This window comes from Bombina bombina, chromosome 6 (genome assembly GCF_027579735.1).
Source record: "Bombina bombina isolate aBomBom1 chromosome 6, aBomBom1.pri, whole genome shotgun sequence".
NCBI lineage: Eukaryota > Metazoa > Chordata > Amphibia > Anura > Bombinatoridae > Bombina > Bombina bombina.
This window is the reverse complement of record NC_069504.1, coordinates 593,045,606-593,070,486: the sequence shown is the minus strand read 5'-3', so window position 1 is coordinate 593,070,486 and position 24,881 is coordinate 593,045,606. Positions and strand designations below refer to the sequence as shown.

The following is a 24,881-nucleotide window of genomic DNA, read 5'->3' as shown; positions in this document are numbered from 1 at the left end:
ACTAAATATACAATTGCGATATAGTATTGTTTAATCAGATCATGAATGTGAGGGCATCGTTTGGGGTAAGATGTAGGCCAATTGTGAAACATTTTTTCGTTTTTCGTTTTTTGTTTCTTATACGCTATGTATGGTTCAAATGGTCTTTTGCCCGTTTTCATATGGCAAACAGGTTGCGATTCATGAGTATTTGTCAAATAGTGCAGGCATATCCCTCTATATCACCCGAAAAGATGAACTATTACTGTGCATTTTAATACCGCTCATCTTAGCGGATGTGAGGTCTCTGTTCACGCCGCTTTGTAGATCCAAAACACACACCTCCGTTTCAGACGAATCAGGATGGACTTCACATTCGTCAGTGGAGGTGTGAGCATTTAGCCCAATCAGAAGTGTATTTAGAACTTTCCCAAAAAAATCCCGCGAGATTATACGGGAATATAAGGATCATCCGTCCACATACAAAACAGTCTCTGAAGAAGAAGGAGTTATTGCTATAACCTTTGAAACGCGTTAGACTTCACCAAATAGGAACGGACTGATCTTACAAACCAGATACTCTGGTGTACTCTATTTTATTGATAAGACTTTTTACTCATCCACTGGCTACATTTGTTTGTGGCTATTTGTGGCCGCATCGGTTTGTGGCTATCTGTGGCTATTTACCTACATTAAATTGCAAACAGTGCAGAAATTGGATTGCACTTGTTGTTTATCGCTGTATAAATACCTCATACTTGTGAGGATTTTTGATGTAAGCAGGCATTTTTAGGAGTGAATGTATGTGAATAAAGTGTATGGTTTTTAAACGATATCACACTATTTTGGCCTTTCTTTCTTTCACATATATTGCCGATACTTCTACACCATCCTGAGAGGATCCATACTGAAAGAGGCCGAGGGAAAAGGTGTATTAACCTCCTGAAGTTTCACCCATACCCAGGAAAGCAGAAGGGAAAAAGGCAAGCTTGCTGTTTGAAGTTTCTCCAATATCCTAAGGGGCCAAGCCTAATCTACCGAGAGGGATTCCCTGATGTGCTGATCACTTACCTCATACGATTGAGGTTCTTTCTTGTAAGTCTGCATTTTACTCACACCTCAAGTCTGGAATTTTCTAACCATCCATATATATCAAATAAGTGTTCAAGCATCTGGGACATTTAGAGATTAGTATTCCACATATTTTATGGTGTTTTATTTGCTGTGCATTCTGTCATTTTCCTCGTTATTCTCTCACACATAGTGATTGTGTCAACTATATTTCTATACAACCAGCGCTACTTTATCTCTTTTCACGTGCTCTTGTCTTTTCCATATATATATATATATATATATATATATATATATATATATATATATATATATATATATATATATATATATATAAATGTGTGTCTAAATATGCATATGTGTGTATGTAAACATGTCAATATATGTGTATACATGTATATTTATGTGTTTTTATGTGTAAATATGTATGTGCACACATACATAAATATATACAGGCATATTTTGTAGTGGCCCCGGCCCACCGGGTATTTGCCTGGTATGCCTGATGCTCAATCTGGGCCTGCTTCTCCCCTTCCTGCTTGACTTATGCTGTAGTTATTTGGAGCTAGGATTTCTGACCTGCAAAAAGGGATATGAAACTCAAAATGTTTATTTTATGATACATACTGTATAGAGCATATCATTTCAAGCAACTTTCTTTTTACTTCTATTATCAAATTAGCTTGATTCGCTAGGTATCTTTTGTTTAAGGAGTAATGCACTACTGGTAGCGAGCTGAACACATTGGGGCCGATTTATCAAATGTTGGGCGGACATGATTCGCTATAACTGATTTATGGACTGTGGCTAAGTTAATGGTCTGTATGCATAGGTGCTTCAGTTTCTTCTGCATGCTGTACCTTTTTCTAGCAATTTTATTTCCACAAATGTTAGTTAATTATACAAATAAATCACAAAAGAAAAATAATGAAATAAATGTGAAAACTCTGAAATAAAAGTTCATTGATTAGTTAGATGGATATATTCACTCCTCATAGAATATTCTGCAGTCAATGTCTTCAACTTCGTTCTCAAAAGAAATGAAAGAAAAAACACAACATAGCGTAATTCTGTAGCCCACTTGGAGTAACTGATGAAATTCTTAACAAGTGATTGCTCACATTTGATGGAGCCAATCCAAGCTCAGGGTAATGCGCACACCTACTTTATACTGGTAGGTAAACAGTATCCCACATGAAGATATTTAAAAGTAGTATTTATTTAAAATCATAAAAACGTCACAAATGCACAGCTAGCACCATATATTGAGGACTGGTGAGCGACAATACAATGGTTATCACTCTAAGGAGCAGACCTGTACGCTGGATGGATGCGGATGGAAGGCAGAAGATTAACCGCTGACCCTCCGCAAACTGATACCAGCAAGGAATTACTCCGCCTCCGGCGTTATTGGCAAATAAAAGACGTTATAGTGAGATAAAAGTTAATAGAGTTCCAATTCCGACATATGTTTCGCTTAGCAGCTTTCTCAAGGAATAAAGTGCGCATGTCCGTGATATCTTTTATACCTTGGCTTATCATAAAACTGGAAATAGGGGGTATGTAGTCCACCATTTTGGAAAGGGGCAAGTTGAAATAATGTATCAGTATTTAGGTCATAACATCGCCCATATATATGGATACAGAAGTTAAGAAAATGTGCAACAATATGACATTTTGTAACATCACCAATATATATGAATACAAAGATTAAGAAAATGCGTGACAATATGGCATTATATATCAAATAGAAACAAGATGCATGCAAGACTTCTAATCTGGCATAATATCTCTAATACAGTTGGATAACTATATAGAAATACTATACATATAATATCTTAGCCTAAAGTGGAAATAAATGCATATGTAGATCTAGGGGGGATGATTTATACTTAGAAATATTCATCTGTTTGTTGATGTATCGGTATTAGATGTTATAGGAAGTTGTGCACTTCAAAATCCTTATTTAGTCCGTTGGGTATGAAACTATCCATAATATGGATCCATTTCATCTCCAATCGTCCCAAAGTATTCTGAGTATCACCTCCTTTCCAACTAGGCTCTACCTTTCTAATACCTAGGAATTCCAAATCTTTTAACCTCCTATTGTGTTTCTTATCAAAATGTGCAGACACAGTATGGTTAGGAGAACCTTTTTCGATATTATATATGTGTTCATTCAGTCTGGTTTTTAGTAATCGAGGTACGTCCTATATATATAAGGTCACATGAACAGCGTAGTAAATAAATTAAATTTTTGCTGTTGCATGTAATAATCTATATCGTAACTTTTTTTACGATCTTTCTAGTGGAATTTATTGCATATTCTGGGTGCTGATTTCATTTGTTTGCATGCGTTACAGAATTGGCACCTTCTAAAGCCCATCTCTGATGGAAGGAGCCAATTTTTAGTTTGTTGTATTTCATCTAAGCCCCTTGGCCTATTAGAGAGTTGTAGTTTGAGATTCAGAACTTTCTTAAACATTATATTGGGGCCGTCCCCCAGGAGATCTGAAAGTGCTGAGTCTGTAGAGAGGATTCCCCAATGTTTTTGAATGATGTCCCTTAGTTCCCTACTTTGTGTGCTGTGTTGAAATATCAGCATATTAGCTAGTTTCTTATTATTACAACCTGTATTATTTTTATTTTTATATTGTAATAATTCCATTCTGTCTAGGTCTGTCACTTCTTGTATTTTATCATCTAACAATTTACTCTAATAGTTTTTTTTCTAAAAATCGTTCTTTTAAGATTTGATATTGTTCTTGATGTGTTACCTTATCTTTACAGTTGCGCCTCAACCGAACAAATTGTCCTTTAGGTATATTGGTCAACCAATGTCTCTGATGGCAACTATTCAAATTAATATAGTTATTGATATCAATGCTTTTAAAAAAAATTTTTGTTTTTAATATATTACCTTCTATATAGATTTCTAAATCCAAAAATTCTACCTTGGTTTTGCTGTATTTCCAGGTGAGTGCTACTTTAAATTCATTTATTTTCACATATTCCATAAATTCCACTAGTTGGCTTTCACTCCCTGACCATTTAAAGAACAGGTCATCTATGTAACGATGGTAGGACACCAGATATTGCGCCCATGGGGAATTGTAGATGTATTGATTTTGCCAATTTGCCATATACAAGTTGGCATAGCTGGGCGCAAATCTGGTGCCCATCGCCGTACTGCCTACATGCATATAGGAGTTCTTGTTAAACCAAAAGTAATTAGTCTCTAGGATTATTCTGATGCCTTCAAGTATAAAATCCAACTGTTTGGGGTCTAGTGTTGCATCTTTCTCCAATATGGATTTTACTGATTAAATTCCTAAATCTTTATCTATGATGGTGTATAGTGATGTAACATCGCTTGTTATTAACCATCAATTCTTATTCCACTTGATGTGTTCTAAATGGTTTAAAATACTTATGGTGTCCTTTAAATACGATTTTGTGTCTTTTACATAAGTTTGCAAGAATTGGTCTATATATGATGAAAGATTACTGGTGAGAGAGTTAATCCCCGATACAATTGGTTGTCCCAGTGGGTTGTGTAAATCTTTATGTATCTTTGGCAATACGTAAAATGTAGGTGTTTTGGGAAATTTAGTATTCAAAAATAAATATTCCTTTTTGTTCAAAATGTTGCCATTCACCCCTTCTTGTAAGTATTTTTCCAATCTTTGTTTATAATTTAAAATTGGATTGGAGGTTAACTTAATATATGTACTAGTGTCGTTAAGCTGCCTATAACACTCTTCGTCATGTTTAGTTTTATCTAATATGACTGTACCACCGCCCTTATCCGCGGGCTTTATCACTATATCTTATGTACTAGTGCTAAAAAAGTTTCCATAGGTGCCGATTTATATTGTGTTGGGTTGAATGTGGATCTGTTTTTTACCTCCACATGTTTGAACCTAGTTGGTTTGATTGAATTATTTTTTTTAAAGATTTAGGAATTTCATCAGTTAAAACCATATTGGAGAAAGCTGCACTAGACCCCAAACAGTTGGATTTTATACTTGAAGGCATCAGAATAATCCTAGAGACTAATTACTTTTGGTTTAACAAGAACTCCTATCCGCAGGTAGGCGGTACGGCGATGGGCACCAGATTTGCGGACAGCTGTGCCAACTTGTATATGGCAAATTGGGAAAATCAATATATCTACAATTCCCCATGGGCGCAATATCTGGTGTCCTACCATCGTTACATAGACAACCTGTTCTTTATATGGTCAGGGAGTGAAAGTCAACTAGTGGAATTTATGGAATATGTGAAAATAAATTAATTTAAAGTAGCACTCACCTGGAAATACAGCAAAACCAAGGTAGAATTTTTGGATTTAGAAATCTATATAGGAAAATAATATATTAAAAACAAATACATTTTTTAAAAGCATTGATGTCAATAACTATATTAATTTGAATAGTTGCCATCAGAGACATTGGTTGACCAATATACCTAAAGGACAATTTGTCCGGTTTAGGCGCAACTGTAAAGATAAGGTCACATATCAAGAACAATCTCAAATCTTAAAAGAACGAATTTTAGAAAAAAAATATTTGAGTAAATTTTTAGATGATAAAATTCAAGAAGTGACCGATCTAGACAGAATGAAATTATTACAATATAAAACTAAAAATAAAACAGGTTGTAATAATGAGATACTAGCTAATATGCTGATATTTCAACACAGCACACAAAGTAGGGAACTAATTGTAAGGGTTAACATCTTGTGCTAGCTCAAGCTACCTTCAAGCTCAAGACGCTGTGCTGCCGTTTACCGCATAAACAGTCTACACTCCAAGGTTAAGGTTTGACTGAACTAATTCTTTACCTACATGTCTGTATATAAATGTGCAACTTGTCTTTAGCTGATGTTGAACTATCTGACATCGCTAACAGCCTGAAACTTTAAGAGCACATTATCACAATATCATGTAACTGCCTAATTGCTATGTTGTTGCTATCATACCTATAGCCATATGTGTTTATGTTATGTTTCCTCACTAGCATAACAAATATCCATTTAAGGCTAATATCAAATCTCACTAGTTAACCCATACTTGGTATCGCAGGTGAGACAAAACTCAATTTATACTTACTTGGATATTGTACTAAAGTTAATTTTTCCTATAATTGAGGAAGTTAATTAGAAAAAGTTATAACTTTTGTGTGCCTTACACTAAGGGACATCATTCAAAAACATTGGGGAATCCTCTCTAGAGACTCAGCACTTTCAGATCTCCTGGGAGACGGCCCCAATATAATGTTTAAGAAAGTTCTGAATCTCAAGCTACAACTCTCTAATGGGCCAAGGGGCTTAGATGAAAAACAACCAACTAAAAATTGGCTCCTTCCATCAGAGATGGGCTTTAGAAGGTGCCAATTCTGTAACGCATGCAAGCAAATGAAATCAGCACCCATAATATGCAATAAATTCCACTCGAAAGATCGTAAAAAAGTTACGATATAGATCAGTTTATTACATGCAACAGCAAAAATGTAATTTATCTACTATGCTGTTCATGTGACCTTATATATATAGGACGTACCTCAAGATTACTAAAAACCAGACTGAATAAACACATATATAATATCGAAAAAGGTTTTCCTAACCATACTGTGTCTGCACATTTCGATAAGAAACACAATAGGAGGTTAAAAGATTTGGAATTCCTAGGTATTAGAAAGGTAGAGCCTAGTTGGAAAGGAGGTGATACTCAGAATACTTTGGGACGATTGGAGATGAAATGGATCCATATTATGTAGTTTCATAGTATTCCTATATAGTTATCCAACTGTATTAGAGATATTATGCCAGATTAGAAGTCTTGCATGCATCTTGTTTCTATTTGGTATATAATGCCATATTGTCACGAATTTTCTTAATCTTTGTATTCTGTATCCATATATATTGGCGATGTTATGACCTAAATACTGATACATTATTTCAACTTGCCCCTTTCCAAAATGGTGGACTACATACCCCCTATTTCCGGTTTTATGATAAGCTGAGGTATAAAAGATATCACGGACATGCGCACTTTATTCCTTGAGAAAGCTGTTAAGCGAAACGTACGTCGGAATTGGAACTCTATTAACTTTTATCTCACTATCACGTCTTTCATTTGCCAATAATGCAGGAGGCGGAGTAATTCCTTGCTGGTATCAGTTTGCGGAGGGTCAGCGGTTAATCTTCTGCCTTCCATCCGCATCCATCCAGCGTACAGGTCTGCTCCTTAGAGTGATAACCATTGTATTGTCGCTCACCAGTCCTCAATGTATGGTGCTAGCTGTGCATTTGTGACGTTTTTATGATTTTAAATAAATACTACTTTTAAATATCTTCGTGTGGGATACTGTTTACCTACCAGTATAAAGTAGGTGTGCGCATAACCCTGAGCTTGGATTGGCTACATCAAATGCGAGTAATCACTGGTTAAGAATTTCATCAGTTACTCCAAGTGGGCTAGAGAATTACGCTATGTTGTGTTTTTTCTTTCATTTCTTTTGAGAACGAAGTTGAAGACATCGACTGCAGAATATTCTATGAAGAGTGAATATATCCTTCTAACTAATCAATGAACTTTTAGTTCACAGTTTTCACATTTATTTCATTCACAAATGTTAGTTGCAGTGCCTTTAAATGATTTCTACATTCACTTTTTTTTGTGCACAGAATAATGTCTGTCTTCATCTTTCATGACCTGCCACATACCCACTCAAGCTACATGTAGCTCTAGCCATTCATTACTCACACACTAGTCTGTTGTTATAGAGTCTATGACACAATAGTTCTTGCTATGTTTTCAAATATCAGATTTACATGTGTGCAGTGCTTGATGCACATGTTGCTCAGCACTGCCTGAATTAGCATAATGGCTGAGCAGTTTTTTAATGTATGCATCCCTCTCCCATGGTCAAGGGCGACTTTTCTGCACACTGGGGTAGATCTATTATCAGCTTCTTCACCATCCCTAATTTCCCAAGTATCACCAAATCCTGTAATTCTAAGGAGCCTATTTACTATAGCTCCCATACCTATCAATTCTTTAATGTATAACACAGAGAATAGCGACCCTTGAATGTCTAGAAACCTTGGAGAGCTAGGGGGCCTTTAGTGAATATATCCCTCTATGTACATCTAATTTCTGCTGCTGCCTCAGGTAACTGCCTGATTTACCTTAATGGAAGTACCAGCCCTACAGTAACCCCACCAAAAAAAAAAAAGAAAAAGAAAAGAAAATCTAAATTAAATACAACAACAAAAACCTTACAATGCACTAAATCTAAGAGCATCTTACATCTGATCCTTGCAGCTTTCTGTTTTTACTGATATAATTTGTTTATGAAAAATGCATCATTCCTGTAAGGGATTAAATGCCCTACATCTCCTGAGTGTCTGCTTGTAACTTAACTTAACTTAACACTTAATATAACTTAACACTAATAAATAAAACACAACACAGTTCTGTGGGTGAAAGACCCGTGGGTCGCATTTATTGGTACCAGCCGTGGAACTGGCAGTTAACTTATCCACGGGTGGCGGCAATCGGGGCCTACATCTAACTATGAATAACCCCTTCTAGAAAATGGCCAAGGGACACAGCTGCAGACCACAAGGCGGAGATACTCACGCAGCTTACATAATTAGGGGTTTTCCGGCCTAACAATACTCAGCCCGAGCACGCCCAAGCATACCAAGCCTGTGACGTCACCCTGACCGCAATGGCCATTACCAAACCTCCTTCCAGTCTGCAGCCGTGATCCTGACCACCCGCCAGAGTAGGGTGCAAGCATTATTAACTCCAAACCTGTAGGTCCAGCCTTGACTTGACGAACAGCATGTCAATAACTGGGGAGTTTAAAATTACCGTCCTTGGTCTTAGGGAAGTAGTTCGAGTAACCCTCTTCCTGCCTCAGACACCTAGTCTCGATAGAGACCTAATGACAGACCGATTGCCGCCTGTTATTTCTTTGACTGAATCAATAGAGCATTACCAGTGCCAATCAGTAATGCCTATCATCAAATCCATAATGCATTACAAGTGCCAATCCGTAATGCATAACAAATCCATCCGGTTGGATGACAAGACAAAACAACAGAGCATAACAAATTCAACAACAGTGCATAACAGGGCTGGGAGGGTGGGGAAAATTCTTCTGGGAGTCCACAGGAACAAAGAGGAAGTGGAATTCCTGTACATCCTTCTTATAAGGTTAGTAGACCCCTCCCAACCTAGTGCAACATTGTAACTAAAACACACACACACAGCAGCACTCACTCCTACAGGCCTTAACCCTTAGCTACGCTCCGGGCTATTTGCCCTGCACTTTCTTAAGGGATTAAATGCCCTACATCTCCTGAGTGTCTGCTTGTAACTTAACTTAACTTAACACTTAATATAACTTAACACTAATAAATAAAACACAACACAGTTCTGTGGGTGAAAGACCCGTGGGTCGCATTTATTGGTACCAGCCGTGGAACTGGCAGTTAACTTATCCACGGGTGGCGGCAATCGGGGCCTACATCTAACTATGAATAACCCCTTCTAGAAAATAGCCAAGGGACACAGCTGCAGACCACAAGGCGGAGATACTCACGCAGCTTACATAATTAGGGGTTTTCCGGCCTAACAATACTCAGCCCGAGCACGCCCAAGCATACCAAGCCTGTGACGTCACCCTGACCGCAATGGCCATTACCAAACCTCCTTCCAGTCTGCAGCCGTGATCCTGACCACCCGCCACAAGAGACTGACCTGCATATAATGGTCCTGACTCTTGCCGCCACCCTATACTCTTAGGAGTAACTCCTGCCTGATGTTCTGCAAGAACAAATCTACTCCTGCCGGTTCTAAATGAACCCCATCCTGCCTATACAAACCCTTATGGGCTGCCGAGATGTTCCCGTGCTCTACCACAAAACCCTCGAGTTCCACTACCTGCTTCCTCAGGTCCCTATTGATCTTTTTCCTGACCTGGAAAGCTGCCTTATGACACACCATGTGCCTCCATCTTAATCTAGGGGGGATCACATTCGACCACCCGATTCTCACACCTGGAAACCAGAGTTTGAACTGCCTCAGGTCTGACTGCATTGCCCGGATCAGATCCAATGTGGGAATGGCCCCCACATCATTGCCGCCAGCATGAATTATCAAAATGTGAGGTTTCTCCCACCTTTTCGCTGCGGTCTGGAGCAATGCAGGCAGGTCTGACCAAGACAAGCCTCTGCGCCCTAGCCAACGTAACACAGCCCTGGACGATTCAATTCCTAGCTGCTGTCCTCCTGGCATGGCTGCAGCTCTAATTGCGGCCCAGTGCACATATGAATGGCCGACGATCCACACCCGTACAGGACCTGGACGTATTTCTGAAACAAAGGAAACAAGAGTTAGCCCGCTTGCAGTAGACCAGGTCCACAACCTTGGCCCATAACCTTCTGGTATCACCCCCGCAAGCCCCCCAACTCTTGCATGCATGACCCTTGATCCCCGATCTCAAACATACAGCGGCCTAACGTAAGATTTATACCGCTGCGACCTCCACCGCCCCAATGAGCGGATCCGATCCGAGGACCAACCCAGCTCTGCTGCTGTCGTCGCTGCCCCCACCCTGAAGGAGTGTGGGGCGATCCGAGACCCGTCTAGGCCAGCCTTTTGCGCTGCCTTCTCCAATACCTTGCCAAACTGGTATCTGGTCAGTGGGTCTCCATTAGCATGTATCAAAAACCTGGAGGAGCCTCCTGGCCGTACTCCCAGGTAAGATGACACTAGCCGCACCGGGCAACAGGCAACACCCTGCTGCCCCGGCAGTGAAAGCCAGGCTCCCCGGCCCTCCTGGTCCGTTTTGGACCTGGGAATGAACAATAGCACGGAGTCCTCCACCAGCCGAACATGGCTGTGCATGACCCCCCCTGTGGCCGCCGTTCTGGCTTGCGGTACCAACTCACCCACCCTTAATGCGCCGTGAAACGCTAAGCCAAAGGCCGCCCCAAAGAGGCGGGCCTCAAAAGGTGAGGAACATATATCTGGCAACACGTCCAATAATTTTACTAGCCGTTCTGCCGTAATGGGCTCCCTTGTGTCTCGCCGTGGAACTTCCAGACGGCCCCAGCCCCTCAACAGCTGTTTAACGAGAAAGGATCGCGACTCGTCTTTAAAGGCGTATAGCCTGCAGAAAAAAGCCACAGCCGATAGTCTTGCTACCACCGCCCCCTTCGTTGCTCGCTTACCTCTCAGCTCCGCCAGCCAGCGCAACAAAAACCCTTGTTCACCCTCGCAAGAGGGGAACTCACGGAGGTCGCAAAAACCTACCCATTCACTCCAGTACCTCACGTATGCCGACCATGTGCTGGGCGCCAACGAAGCCCGCAACACCGGGATCAGTTGCTGTAGTCCTTCGCCATCTGCCACAAAAAGAGAGGGCAAGAAAGACCATTAGGAGCCGCGGCAGGCGCCGCAGCCCTAAATGCCCCCCACTGGAAGCGCGTCAGTGCATCCGCAACTATATTCTGCACCCCTGGCACATGCCGTGCCCTAAAGTCAATGTTCAGTTGCAAACATCTCAACACCAGGTGTCGCAAATAATGTACGACCACAGGCGATGAAGCAGAAAGCCTGTTAACCGCAAACACCACGCTGAGATTATCCGTCCAGAAAATCACAGCCCTGTTACTAAACAGGTGACCCCACAATTCCACCGCAACCAGGATAGGAAACAATTCCAGAAGACAAAGATTGCGTGTAAGCCCTCTGGTCGCCCATTCGGTCGGCCAGGGCTCCGCACTCCAAGCGCCTTCAAAGTAAGCCCCATACCCGGATGCTCCTGCAGCGTCCGTGAACAGATGTAGCGCTTGGTTAGATATTGGCTCCCTTCGCCACATGCAGACGCCGTTAAAGTCCTGGAGAAACCTCTCCCAGACCTGCAAATCCGCCACGAGGTCCCTCGTGATGCGAATACGCGATGCCAGAGCCCTACCTCCACCCAAACACCGCTCTAGTCGCTTGCTAAACACCTTCCCCCACGGGATCACTCTCCCCGCAAAATTAAGGAGGCCACGGAGCGATTGCAGTTCCCGCAGCGAACACGTCTGCGTCGCAACCATGGCCCGCACCGCCGCCAACATCTTGGCGACCTTTTCCTTAGGCAGCCTGCATTCACCTGCCACTGAATCGATCTCGATACCAAGGAACGTCAAGCACGTGCACGGCCCCTCCGTCTTATCCTCTGCCAAAGGAACCCCAAACCTGGCCATCATGAACCTCATGACTTTCATTAAGGAGGCACATTCTTGCGAGTTGGCCGCCCCTACCAGGAGAAAGTCATCCAAGTAGTGCGCCACTCTATCACTCCCCGCCACCGAGACCACCGCCCAGTGCAGGAAAGTGCTGAATGCCTCAAAGTACACGCAGGATATCGAACAGCCCATGGGCAGACAACGGTCAACATAGTAATCCCCTTCAAACCAACACCCCATCAGCCCAAAGGATGATGGGTGAATCGGGAGTAGCCTAAACGCGGATTCCACGTCTAGTTTCGCCATTAATGCTCCCGGGCCCCGTTCCTTAACCAGAGCCAGCGCGTCGTCAAACGACTGGTAACGGACCGAGCTCAATTCCTCCGGTATAGCGTCGTTTACCGACCGCCCTTTCGGATAAGAGAGGTGTTGTATAAGCCTGAACTTACCTGTCTCCTTCTTGGGGACCACCCCTAGTGGGGAGACAACTAAATCCGGTTGCGGCCGGTCCCTAAAGGGGCCTACGACCCTACCCAAGGCCACTTCTTTGCCCAGTTTTTCCCTGACTGCCTCAGGGTATTGGGAAGCCGATTTCAGGTTTTTCCTGTCTCGTGCTCCCCCCACCCGGCCTACTACCGGGATCACAAAGCCCTCACGCAACCTGCTATCCAGAAGCTGAGCAGCCGCCCTATCAGGGTACCTACGCAGCCATTTACAAATGACCTGGACTCTAAGTGGTGAATCCGCCCTTAGCGCCAGCTCCTCCTTTGCTCCCAAACCGATCAGTTTGGGTGTCTCGCTTTTTGGAGCAATCAGCCCCGGGGTGCTGCCCGTACCATCCTCCGCCATCTCCTTAAACTTAAAGGCCTCTGCAGACAGCTCAAACATGTTAACATACTTACCGTCCTGAATACGTTTCACAGTTTTAGTTTTAAGGTGTGCATGCAAACTGTGTACCTGGCACGAATAAGTATCCCCGTGTACCGCTGCCTTTCTGTTCACCGCCTGTGGTGACCCCCCAGCAACCCCTAAGAGTTGAGATGACTGCGCCCCACTACTGGCAATGTCATCCCTGTGATTGCCCTTACTCATCTTCCTCAACATTCTATACATCCTCCTATGCCCTTTCGTGTGCAAACCCAGGGACCCATCTATCTCAGATCCTGACCCTGACCCACTAGAGCTGGAAGAATTACACCGCCCCCTAGGTAAACCAAGTTGCATCTCACCAGAGGAAGCGCCCGATGCGGCTTGGCCATGTCCAGAAGCACTGCTGACTCCTCTAGGCACGAGAGCTCCGGAACTCTGAGTCGCCATATCCCTGCTGGATGAGGAAGTCCTGGGTACCTGCAAAATAGAAGCCAAGAGGGGAGTACCTCGGGAAGGACCAGCCATCTCTTCCCTATCCCCCCTTTCCTCAAATTCTGAATAGCCCTCCCGGTCACTGTCACTCACACCGCATGCCACACTCACATCATCATCCGTACTGGTGGCCAACCCGCTAGTCGAATCCTCTTGAAATCTCACGGTCCTACTCCGACCCTGAGACTTCGATCCCCTAGCCTGTCTCGCCTGTCCCCTCCCGGGGCTCTCTAAGCCTTCCCCAGTGCCAACGCTAATGCTAGCATGCCCCCTTTTGACAGCCCCCCTTGTGGCTATTTGCTCAGATCGTGCCGGTGAAGTCCTGCTGGGCGTCATGATACCTTGCAGGCCTTGCCCCTGGGGCTCCGCTATTGCGGCCTCGCCCCTTGCGTTGTGCGCCAGGATGGCCCCCTTATTCGCGGTCTTAGCCGCGGGGGCCTTTCCTTTACTTTGGGCCGCAGCGCGTGCGGGGGCCGCCTTAGCTTTTCCCCCTCCTAACGTAGGCCGCGAGCATGAGGCGGGTGCCCTGTCGGCATCCCCCCCCTTATTACTGTGTCCAACTGCGGCTCTAGTGCGCACACCCTGTTGTGATGCCCCCGGAGCGCCCTCCGGAGGCCCCTGCTGCCCCGGTGCCACGCTCACAGTTGCCCCATGATTCAGCACCTCTGCCCCTCTATCCGGCCTATCATGTGCCCCCCTGGCCTCCTGGGCCCCATCGTTCTTGCCCCCAAGAGCGGGTGTCCCCCCCCGAGGTGCTCCCTTCTTACCTTCGGAGCCCGGGGGGAACGATCCGCTCTGCTCGCTGTCCAGATTGCGACTGCCGCGAGCGGAAATGACGTCACCGGAAGTGACGCGGGAGCGCGCAACGCCGCTGGAAGTCGACGCGGCGGCCATTTTAGAAGCCACGAGGGACGACGGACCGGAGGCCTGTACCTCGCCGTAGGCCAAAGCCGGGGCCTGAAGTACCGCCGGACCCGACGACGTACCCGCGAGGACCGACGCCAAGGACTGGAGGAGAGCCACCGCCGCCGCCGCCAACGATTCCCCGGAGAGGACCACTGCCGCAGGTGAGGCCGCACTGCTCCCACTACCCGCGCCAACGACGCTCACCCCCCGAGGTGCCCGCACTTCCTAAGGCCTCGCTGGGCCCTGTCACTACAGGCCCCTGCCTAAGGCCGACACCGGAGCCCCCGGCTACAAAGCCGGGACCCCCGGAGCTGAACCCGGAGCTCCCCTGGGACCCCCTAGGCCCTAAAACCGACCCGCCGGGTGCTCCTACTCTCCCCTCAGGCCCAATCTCCCCTGAGGGCCTACAGTCTGTCTCACACGACGGATAGGCTATACCGGGGCCACCATCCCCCCCTAAATTCTCCCGTGCAGGAGAAGAGAACAACAGTGGGCTACCCCCCCCCCTGAGGGAGAAACAGGCAGACACAGCCCAGACCCATGGCCCAGACCCACCGTGACAGTTCCGGATGGGGATGGTGCGACCCACTCCACGTCCTCTAACTCCATTTCTTCCCATTCTCCAGATTCGCCTTCCATTGGAAAATGCTGCAAACTGCTAAGCTGAAAATTCTTCTGGGAGTCCACAGGAACAAAGAGGAAGTGGAATTCCTGTACATCCTTCTTATAAGGTTAGTAGACCCCTCCCAACCTAGTGCAACATTGTAACTAAAACACACACACACAGCAGCACTCACTCCTACAGGCCTTAACCCTTAGCTACGCTCCGGGCTATTTGCCCTGCACTTTCTATATGATAATCTACTAAAACAATCAGGATTATGGATGGGATTCCAACCACTCTTTGGATTGGTTAATTGTTTTAACAAAATAATGTAAAAATATACAGCATTTGTGTGTGTGTGTATATATATATATATATATATATATATATATATATATATATATATAAAAAAAATTTGTAAAATCTTTTATTCTACAGGAATAATATAACCTATACAATCATCACTCATAATATTTTGCCATGGCTTAAGGAATACTGAACCCACATTTTTTTCTTTCCTGACTCAGATAGAGCATGCAATTTTAAGCAACTTTTAAATTTACTCCTACTATCAATTTGTCTTCGTTTTCTTGGTATCTTTATTTAAAAAAGCAGGAATGTAAAGCTTATGAGCCGTCCCATCTTTGGTTCAGCACCTAAGTTGTTCTTGCTGATTGGTGGCTAAATGGTATTTACCAATCAGCAAGCGCTATCCAGGGTACTGAACCAAAAATGGGCCGGCTCGTAAGCTTACATTCCTGCTTTTTCAAATAAAGATAGCAAGAAAACGAAGAAAAATGGATAATAGGAGTAAATTATAAAGTTGCTTAAAATTGCATGCACTATCTGAATCATGAAAAAAAATTGGGTTCAGTGTCCCTTTAGGCAAAGCAAAGGGTGGAATGTACCAAACAAAAACCACGTGTGTGTATATATGTTTCACGGTTGTGGGGCTTGTCCGTATAATACAGTTTGCTTTGACTCAGCCTATAAATCTTGGAAAATGCTACCTAAACATCAACCTTGTGTTGGACATTTATCTTATGCTGTGCAAAGTATTCTTTACTTTGTAATAGTTATTGGTACATTTTAATTCCTGGATGCATTGTTTGTTGTCCCTGTTAGGGTGTGTTTCAAATAGTTCATAGTAAATATGATGTAATTGTGAAAATAAAATTAATCCCAGAAGGTATGCAACACTTAAAAACTAAATAGTATAGTTACAATAGATTTTAATAATTTTAGCAATGTTTTCACTAGGGTCTATGCTTCTTTTGTGTTTATGTTTATATGGCTTTTGACAAGGATAATCTAGATCAAAACAGTGTATTGTTTAGAAAGGTGATTTTATGACATACTTTTATATTGTAATTTATATACTCACTGTTATGCTAAAGATAATGCTAAAGAATAAAAGGAGATTATAGTGACATTACCTAGCAAACTATTTCTCATTTAAGGCACAGTGGGAGTAAAGACATTTAAAGTGTCAGAAACATCTAGATGATGAACTAAATAAGAATACTAGAGCACAAAATTAAATGTTTGAAATTAAGATTTTACAAGTTGAAAAATGTACTAAGAGCAGATAAATACTATAACAAAGTTTGAACAAATAAGGGAGATCTCTGGAAATAAGGATGGGTTGGCAAATCTACTGCCCAAGATTTAAAATTATAATGTTACATTATAGTAACTTGCTATGTTCTTATATTTCATTGCTCATTATCATCCTCCCTCACATTAGTCATATATTGAAACTAGTTTAATCCTTACAATGCACCTAAATGCACACATTAGCAGTGCCTACATAATCATGACTCATGGGCACAGCTATAAAAAGCATTACAGCACAGACTAGATTTCATATTTAACTTACTGGTCAACTTCATCTTCATGAAACCATTAGACACACCCTCCCTTATGTTTCTTATATTAATATCTAGAGCCAGTGATGCAAATTGCATCTGATCCACTTGTCCCAGAAAGAAATTTGGCTTTATCTTATCATTTACATTGAGTAGACTTAACTTTCTCTTTCCTGACTAGTAACTTTTTTCACCCTTGGCTGGTATACCACAGTGGTATTTGTCTACTCCTTTCGACAGTATTTAAGACTAAAGTTGTGTTTTTTTTATTTCACCTTCCACTTCCCAATAACATCCTAGAATTTTCTTTTTTTTATTAGTATTGATATTTGGTCAACATCTGGAACCTAAACTAAGTTTTGCCTTTTATACAAGAAATACAGGGGTCCAGTGTAATCTTTTAGAAATTCCTTCAAATTTTCACAGAATGAGTTTTCATGGGGTTTCAAATTTAAAAAACAAAATGTTTAAGAGAAAACAATGGTAGCCTCATTAGCTAATGTTTTTCAAATATATTTAGACCACAAAAACACCAGCTATGCACAAAGACTGTTTAGGTAATCTATTTAAGCAGAAAAAAACATTTTTTGGACTGGTATCACATTGGAATTTTGAATATTTTCCCTATTCAAGAGTTTCTTGACTGCCTGCATATCATTTTTAAATGTTAATTATTTTGAATGCTTCCATGTTAATAAACGACATTGTTTTCAGTTTTGATTAATACAAAATTAAAAATAAAGTTGAAATAACACTTTTATAAGATAAAACTTATACACTGTTTAAAAATTGAATCCATGTGTTAATGTTTATTGTAACAATGTGCCAATTAATTAAAATTATATGAAAATATTGAATTTATATCTTAAATAAATATTACTAATAAATTGAAAAAAAACCTGTGTTATATTAGGCAATCATCTCTAATATTGCATTGACAATCTTTTATGTTAGCTTGGGTTGGATATCTGATTGTTTCTATGAAGGTTGCTGATATACATACCTTGTAAAAAAAACTACTTGAAAAGCCTGTGACGTGCTGGTTTCTTATAGGTTTTTTTTTTTTTTTAAATTTGTTTAACTAGATTTTGCTGTTTTATTCTTTTCTATTTATAAACATATATTTTTTTAATTCAGTCGATAGCTCTTTTTTATTGAAATTGCTTCAAAATCAATAAATCAAACACCCAAGATGCTTCGCAATGTTTACATGTACAAATACGTTATCGCAATGGCAATATTCTAAGATCAGACTTTTACACTGGTTTGATGAGTGCGCAAGCAAAAACAGTTTACTTTCAACTTGTAATACGAGCACAACTTACTTCTAGCCCAGTTAACACTCGAGTGGGAGCATTAAATAAAGCTCCACTTGTAATCTGGTCCATAATGTACTACAACCACTTTGAGAGTAGTGTAAAAATGATAAGATGTTGTTTTAATCCATGTAAAAAAATATAGTAACTAAATATAGGAGTCTGATTTAGATGTAAATTAAATAGTTTATTAAATAATATGTATAGATATATCTGTCTGTTGCAGCTGAGTCAATCACCGGTGAAGGCTAAAGTGCAAAAAAAAAAAAAAAAGTATTTTATATTTTCAGATTAGAGTTTCTAAACAACATACTTACATGTAAAATGGAATGAGGAAGTATGTAAACCTACAGTAAAATGAAAGACTTTACAATAAACAAATTGGTTAACACTTTAAGGCTTGACAATGTAAGCTCAGCCATAATTTAAATTATAAATTACATTACATTATAAATCTTACTTTGCATGAGGAAAATAATATTTTGTTTATGTAGGCAAAACTAATTGATATGTTCTACTGTGTTTTCTTCATTAGGTTACCATGTTTTTTCAGAAATCATTGGCACAGATAGAAGTGCTTGTCCTGCTGAGTTTTTAAACATTCATATACCAGCAGGGGATGCTATATTTGATTCAGATGGCACAGGGCAAGTTGTCCTTCCATACCAGAGAAGTCACTGGTGTAAGCACAGCGGAAGCAGTCCGAACAATCCAAGACTCCAGGTAATACAGATCATAAAATAGACAGTTAAGTTAAAAACAATTCTTCATGAATTACCTTTAAACAAATGGTGGAACACTTAACTTATTTGGGATTGAATTATCTTTTTCTGTATAGTGAGGAATTACATCTATGCTAGAATGAAGTGGCTTTTTAATTTCAATGGTAGAAATGTAACGTTTTTACGGTGTGAGAAATGTTTAAAAGCCCACTATTGTATAAGGTAGAAACCTTAGCTTTTTTCTATGAGAGATATTAAGATTCCGTATTGTTAAGCTTGTTTCTAGACCAAAACCTCTCCAAATAAAAAAAAAAAAGAAAGTTCAAAAAAATCGAATGAACAATGTTACTGTTGACTGAATGTAAATAACATATTATATGTACATGTGCTGTATACCCAAAATCCTCAAACTCAACTGTATGAATAATTAATTTACAAGTTTTGCTATTGTTTTGAAAATGAAAAGGTTAATTTCACACGTGAATTGTTATTGTCATTTTAATGGTAATAGTGGCAATGGTGTTAGTTTAAGCAAATATCAACCCCTTCATAATATAGTATGCTGAAATAATAGTAGATATATAATCTATTCAGTATTCATTATGTACCAGTTAGTATCACTGGTGAAGTGTAGGAGAAGGGGGGTGCTGACTGTCTGATAGATATATAGGTACAAAAAAGAGAGAGAAGTTTGACAGTACCCAGCACTCACAAAACACTATATAGTAACAGTATGCATTGAAAACCGGATTGTGTCCAGAACTGGTTATTAAAACGTAACTTTTACTAATGATAGAATAAAATAAAAAAGGTTGGTAAATAGTACCAAATGTATAACATAAATATGTGAGACATACATTTAAAACTTAGATTAAGAAACAGATCAGGACTGTGTGTGTGAGACTTCAAAAACAGAATTACTTCCCTGGGTAATAGTTCAAATACACCGTAACCCTCAGGGCTCAGAGAATACACGGATTGCTCTAAAGCTAATCTAAAAAGGGGATTGACCCCAACAACATTACCTAATCTGAGCAATACTGGTACCTAGAGCAGGAGAGGAAACGGTTTATAAATGACTGATTAAGGAAGGCAATTGCCACATCAATATAAGATTTATAATTTACAATTTAGGCCTTGTCTGTGTGCATGAGACTTGCTAATTTGTGTTTACCTGGGACTTTTCTAAGCTTATATTGATGTGGCAATTGCCTTCCTTAATCAGTCATTTATAAACCGTTTCCTCAGAAACAGAAAAGAGATGAAGATTTCTGTTTGTATGAGGAAAATGATTTTAGCAACCGTTACTAAAATCCATGGCTGTTCCACACAGGACTGTTGAGAGGAATTAACTTCAGTTGGGGGAACAGTGAGCAGTCTCTTGCTGCTTGAGGTATGACACATTCTAACAAGACGATGTAATGCTGGAAGCTGTCATTTTCCCTATGGGATCCGGTAAGCCATGTTTATTAAGATAGTAAATAAGGGCTTCACAAGGGCTTATTAAGACTGTAGACTTTTTCTGGGCTAAATCGATTCATTATTAACACATATTTAGCCTTGAGGAATCATTTAATCTGGGTATTTTGATAAGATTATATCGGCAGGCACTGTTTTAGACACCTTATTCTTTAGGGGCTTTCCCAAATCATAGGCAGAGCCTCATTTTCGCGCCGGTGTTGCGCACTTGTTTTTGAGAGGCATGACATGCAGTCGCATGTGTGAGGAGCTCTGATACCTAGAAAAGACTTTCTGAAGGCGTCATTTGGTATCGTATTCCCCTTTGGGCTTGGTTGGGTCTCAGCAAAGCAGATACCAGGGACTGTAAAGGGGTTAAAGTTAAAAACGGCTCCGGTTCCGTTATTTTAAGGGTTAAAGCTTCCAAATTTGGTGTGCAATACTTTTAAGGCTTTAAGACACTGTGGTGAAATTTTGGTGAATTTTGAACAATTCCTTCATATTTTTTCGCAATTGCAGTAATAAAGTGTGTTCAGTTTAAAATTTAAAGTGACAGTAACGGTTTTATTTTAAAACGTTTTTTGTACTTTGTTATCAAGTTTATGCCTGTTTAACATGTATGAACTACCAGATAGACTGTGTTCTGAATGTGGGGAAGCCAGAGTTCCTTCTCATTTAAATAAATGTGATTTATGTGACAATGACAATGATGCCCAAGATGATTCCTCAAGTGAGGGGAGTAAGCATGGTACTGCATCATTCCCTCCTTCGTCTACACGAGTCTTGCCCACTCAGGAGGCCCCTAGTACATCTAGCGCGCCAATACTCCTTACTATGCAACAATTAACGGCTGTAATGGATAATTCTGTCAAAAACATTTTAGCCAAAATGCACACTTATCAGCGTAAGCGCGACTGCTCTGTTTTAGATACTGAAGAGCATGACGACGCTGATAATAATGGTTCTGAAGGGCCCCTAAACCAGTCTGATGGGGCCAGGGAGGTTTTGTCTGAGGGAGAAATTACTGATTCAGGGAACATTTCTCAACAAGCTGAACCTGATGTGATTACGTTTAAATTTAAGTTGGAACATCTCCGCATTCTGCTTAAGGAGGTATTATCCACTCTGGATGATTGTGACAAGTTGGTCATCCCAGAGAAACTATGTAAAATGGACAAGTTCCTAGAGGTCCCGGGGCTCCCAGAAGCTTTTCCTATACCCAAGCGGGTGGCGGACATTGTAAATAAAGAATGGGAAAGGCCCGGTATTCCTTTCGTCCCTCCCCCCATATTTAAAAAATTGTTTCCTATGGTCGACCCCAGAAAGGACTTATGGCAGACAGTCCCCAAGGTCGAGGGAGCGGTTTCCACTTTAAACAAACGCACCACTATACCCATAGAAGATAGTTGTGCTTTCAAAGATTCTATGGATAAAAAATTAGAAGGTTTACTTAAAAAGATGTTTGTTCAGCAGGGTTACCTTCTACAACCAATTTCATGCATTGTCCCTGTCGCTACAGCCGCGTGTTTCTGGTTCGATGAGCTGGTAAAGGCGGTCGATAGTGATTCTCCTCCTTATGAGGAGATTATGGACAGAATCAATGCTCTCAAATTGGCTAATTCTTTCACCCTAGACGCCACTTTGCAATTGGCTAGGTTAGCGGCTAAGAATTCTGGGTTTGCTATTGTGGCGCGCAGAGCGCTTTGGTTGAAATCTTGGTCAGCTGATGCGTCTTCCAAGAACAAGCTACTTAACATTCCTTTCAAGGGGAAAACGCTGTTTGGCCCTGACTTGAAAGAGATTATCTCTGATATCACTGGGGGTAAGGGCCACGCCCTTCCTCAGGATCGGCCTTTCAAGGCCAAAAATAAACCTAATTTTCGTCCCTTTCGTAGAAACGGACCAGCCCAAAGTGCTACGTCCTCTAAGCAAGAGGGTAATACTTCTCAAGCCAAGCCAGCTTGGAGACCAATGCAAGGCTGGAACAAGGGAAAGCAGGCCAAGAAACCTGCCACTGCTACCAAGACAGCATGAAATGTTGGCCCCCGATCCGGGACCGGATCTGGTGGGGGGCAGACTCTCTCTCTTCGCTCAGGCTTGGGCAAGAGATGTTCTGGATCCTTGGGCGCTAGAAATAGTCTCCCAAGGTTATCTTCTGGAATTCAAGGGGCTTCCCCCAAGGGGGAGGTTCCACAGGTCTCAGTTGTCTTCAGACCACATAAAAAGACAGGCATTCTTACGTTGTGTAGAAGACCTGTTAAAAATGGGAGTGATTCATCCTGTTCCATTAGGAGAACAAGGGATGGGGTTCTACTCCAATCTGTTCATAGTTCCCAAAAAAGAGGGAACGTTCAGACCAATCTTAGATCTCAAGATCTTAAACAAGTTTCTCAAGGTTCCATCGTTCAAAATGGAAACCATTCGAACAATTCTTCCTTCCATCCAGGAAGGTCAATTCATGACCACGGTGGATTTAAAGGATGCGTATCTACATATTCCTATCCACAAGGAACATCATCGGTTCCTAAGGTTCGCATTCCTGGACAAGCATTACCAGTTCGTGGCGCTTCCTTTCGGATTAGCCACTGCTCCAAGGATTTTCACAAAGGTACTAGGGTCCCTTCTAGCTGTGCCAAGACCAAGGGGCATTGCTGTAGTACCTTACTTGGACGACATTCTGATTCAAGCGTCGTCCCTTCCTCAAGCAAAGGCTCACACGGACATCGTCCTGGCCTTTCTCAGATCTCACGGATGGAAAGTGAACGTGGAAAAGAGTTCTCTATCTCCGTCAACAAGGGTTCCCTTCTTGGGAACAATAATAGACTCCTTAGAAATGAGGATTTTTCTGACAGAGGCCAGAAAAACAAAACTTCTAGACTCTTGTCGGATACTTCATTCCGTTCCTCTTCCTTCCATAGCGCAGTGCATGGAAGTGATAGGTTTGATGGTAGCGGCAATGGACATAGTTCCTTTTGCGCGCATTCATCTAAGACCATTACAACTGTGCATGCTCAGTCAGTGGAATGGGGACTATACAAACTTGTCTCCGAGGATACAAGTAAATCAGAGGACCAGAGACTCACTCCGTTGGTGGCTGTCCCTGGACAACCTGTCACAAGGGATGACCTTCCGCAGACCAGAGTGGGTCATTGTCACGACCGACGCCAGTCTGATGGGCTGGGGCGCGGTCTGGGGATCCCTGAAAGCTCAGGGTCTTTGGTCTCGGGAAGAATCTCTTCTACCGATAAATATTCTGGAACTGAGAGCGATATTCAATGCTCTCAAGGCTTGGCCTCAGCTAGCGCGGGCCAAGTTCATACGGTTTCAATCAGACAACATGACAACTGTTGCGTACATCAACCATCAGGGGGGAACAAGGAGTTCCCTGGCGATGGAAGAAGTGACCAAAATCATTCTATGGGCGGAGTCTCACTCCTGCCACCTGTCTGCTATCCACATCCCAGGAGTGGAAAATTGGGAAGCGGATTTTCTGAGTCGTCAGACATTGCATCCGGGGGAGTGGGAACTCCATCCGGAAATCTTTGCCCAAGTCACTCAACTGTGGGGCATTCCAGACATGGATCTGATGGCCTCTCGTCAGAACTTCAAAGTTCCTTGCTACGGGTCCAGATCCAGGGATCCCAAGGCGGCTCTAGTGGATGCACTAGTAGCACCTTGGACCTTCAAACTAGCTTATGTATTCCCGCCGTTTCCTCTCATCCCCAGGCTGGTAGCCAGGATCAATCAGGAAAGGGCGTCGGTGATCTTGATAGCTCCTGCGTGGCCACGCAGGACTTGGTATGCAGATCTGGTGAATATGTTCATCGGCTCCACCATGGAAGCTACCTTTGAGACGAGACCTTCTTGTTCAAGGTCCGTTCGAACATCCGAATCTGGTCTCACTCCAGCTGACTGCTTGGAGATTGAACGCTTGATCTTATCGAAGCGAGGGTTCTCAGATTCTGTTATCGATACTCTTGTTCAGGCCAGAAAGCCTGTAACTAGAAAGATTTACCACAAAATTTGGAAAAAATATATCTGTTGGTGTGAATCTAAAGGATTCCCTTGGGACAAGGTTAAGATTCCTAAGATTCTATCCTTCCTTCAAGAAGGATTGGAAAAAGGATTATCTGCAAGTTCCCTGAAGGGACAGATTTTCTGCCTTGTCTGTGTTACTTCACAAAAAGCTGGCAGCTGTGCCAGATGTTCAAGCCTTTGTTCAGGCTCTGGTTAGAATCAAGCCTGTTTACAAACCTTTGACTCCTCCTTGGAGTCTCAACTTAGTTCTTTCAGTTCTTCAGGGGGTTCCGTTTGAACCCTTACATTCCGTTGATATTA

At 42.0% G+C, this 24,881-nt stretch overlaps 1 protein-coding gene across 1 annotated transcript in view; it reads left to right on the top strand.

The window, feature by feature from the left end:
• The window catches only part of LOC128663307 (dual oxidase 1-like), a 485,563-nt gene that overhangs the window by 78,102 nt on the left and 382,580 nt on the right, over positions 1 to 24,881 (top strand). The window contains exon 5 of the mRNA XM_053717572.1: positions 18,899 to 19,086. Coding sequence (XP_053573547.1) covers positions 18,899 to 19,086 — 188 coding nt within the window. The remainder of the gene's footprint in view (positions 1 to 18,898; positions 19,087 to 24,881) is intronic.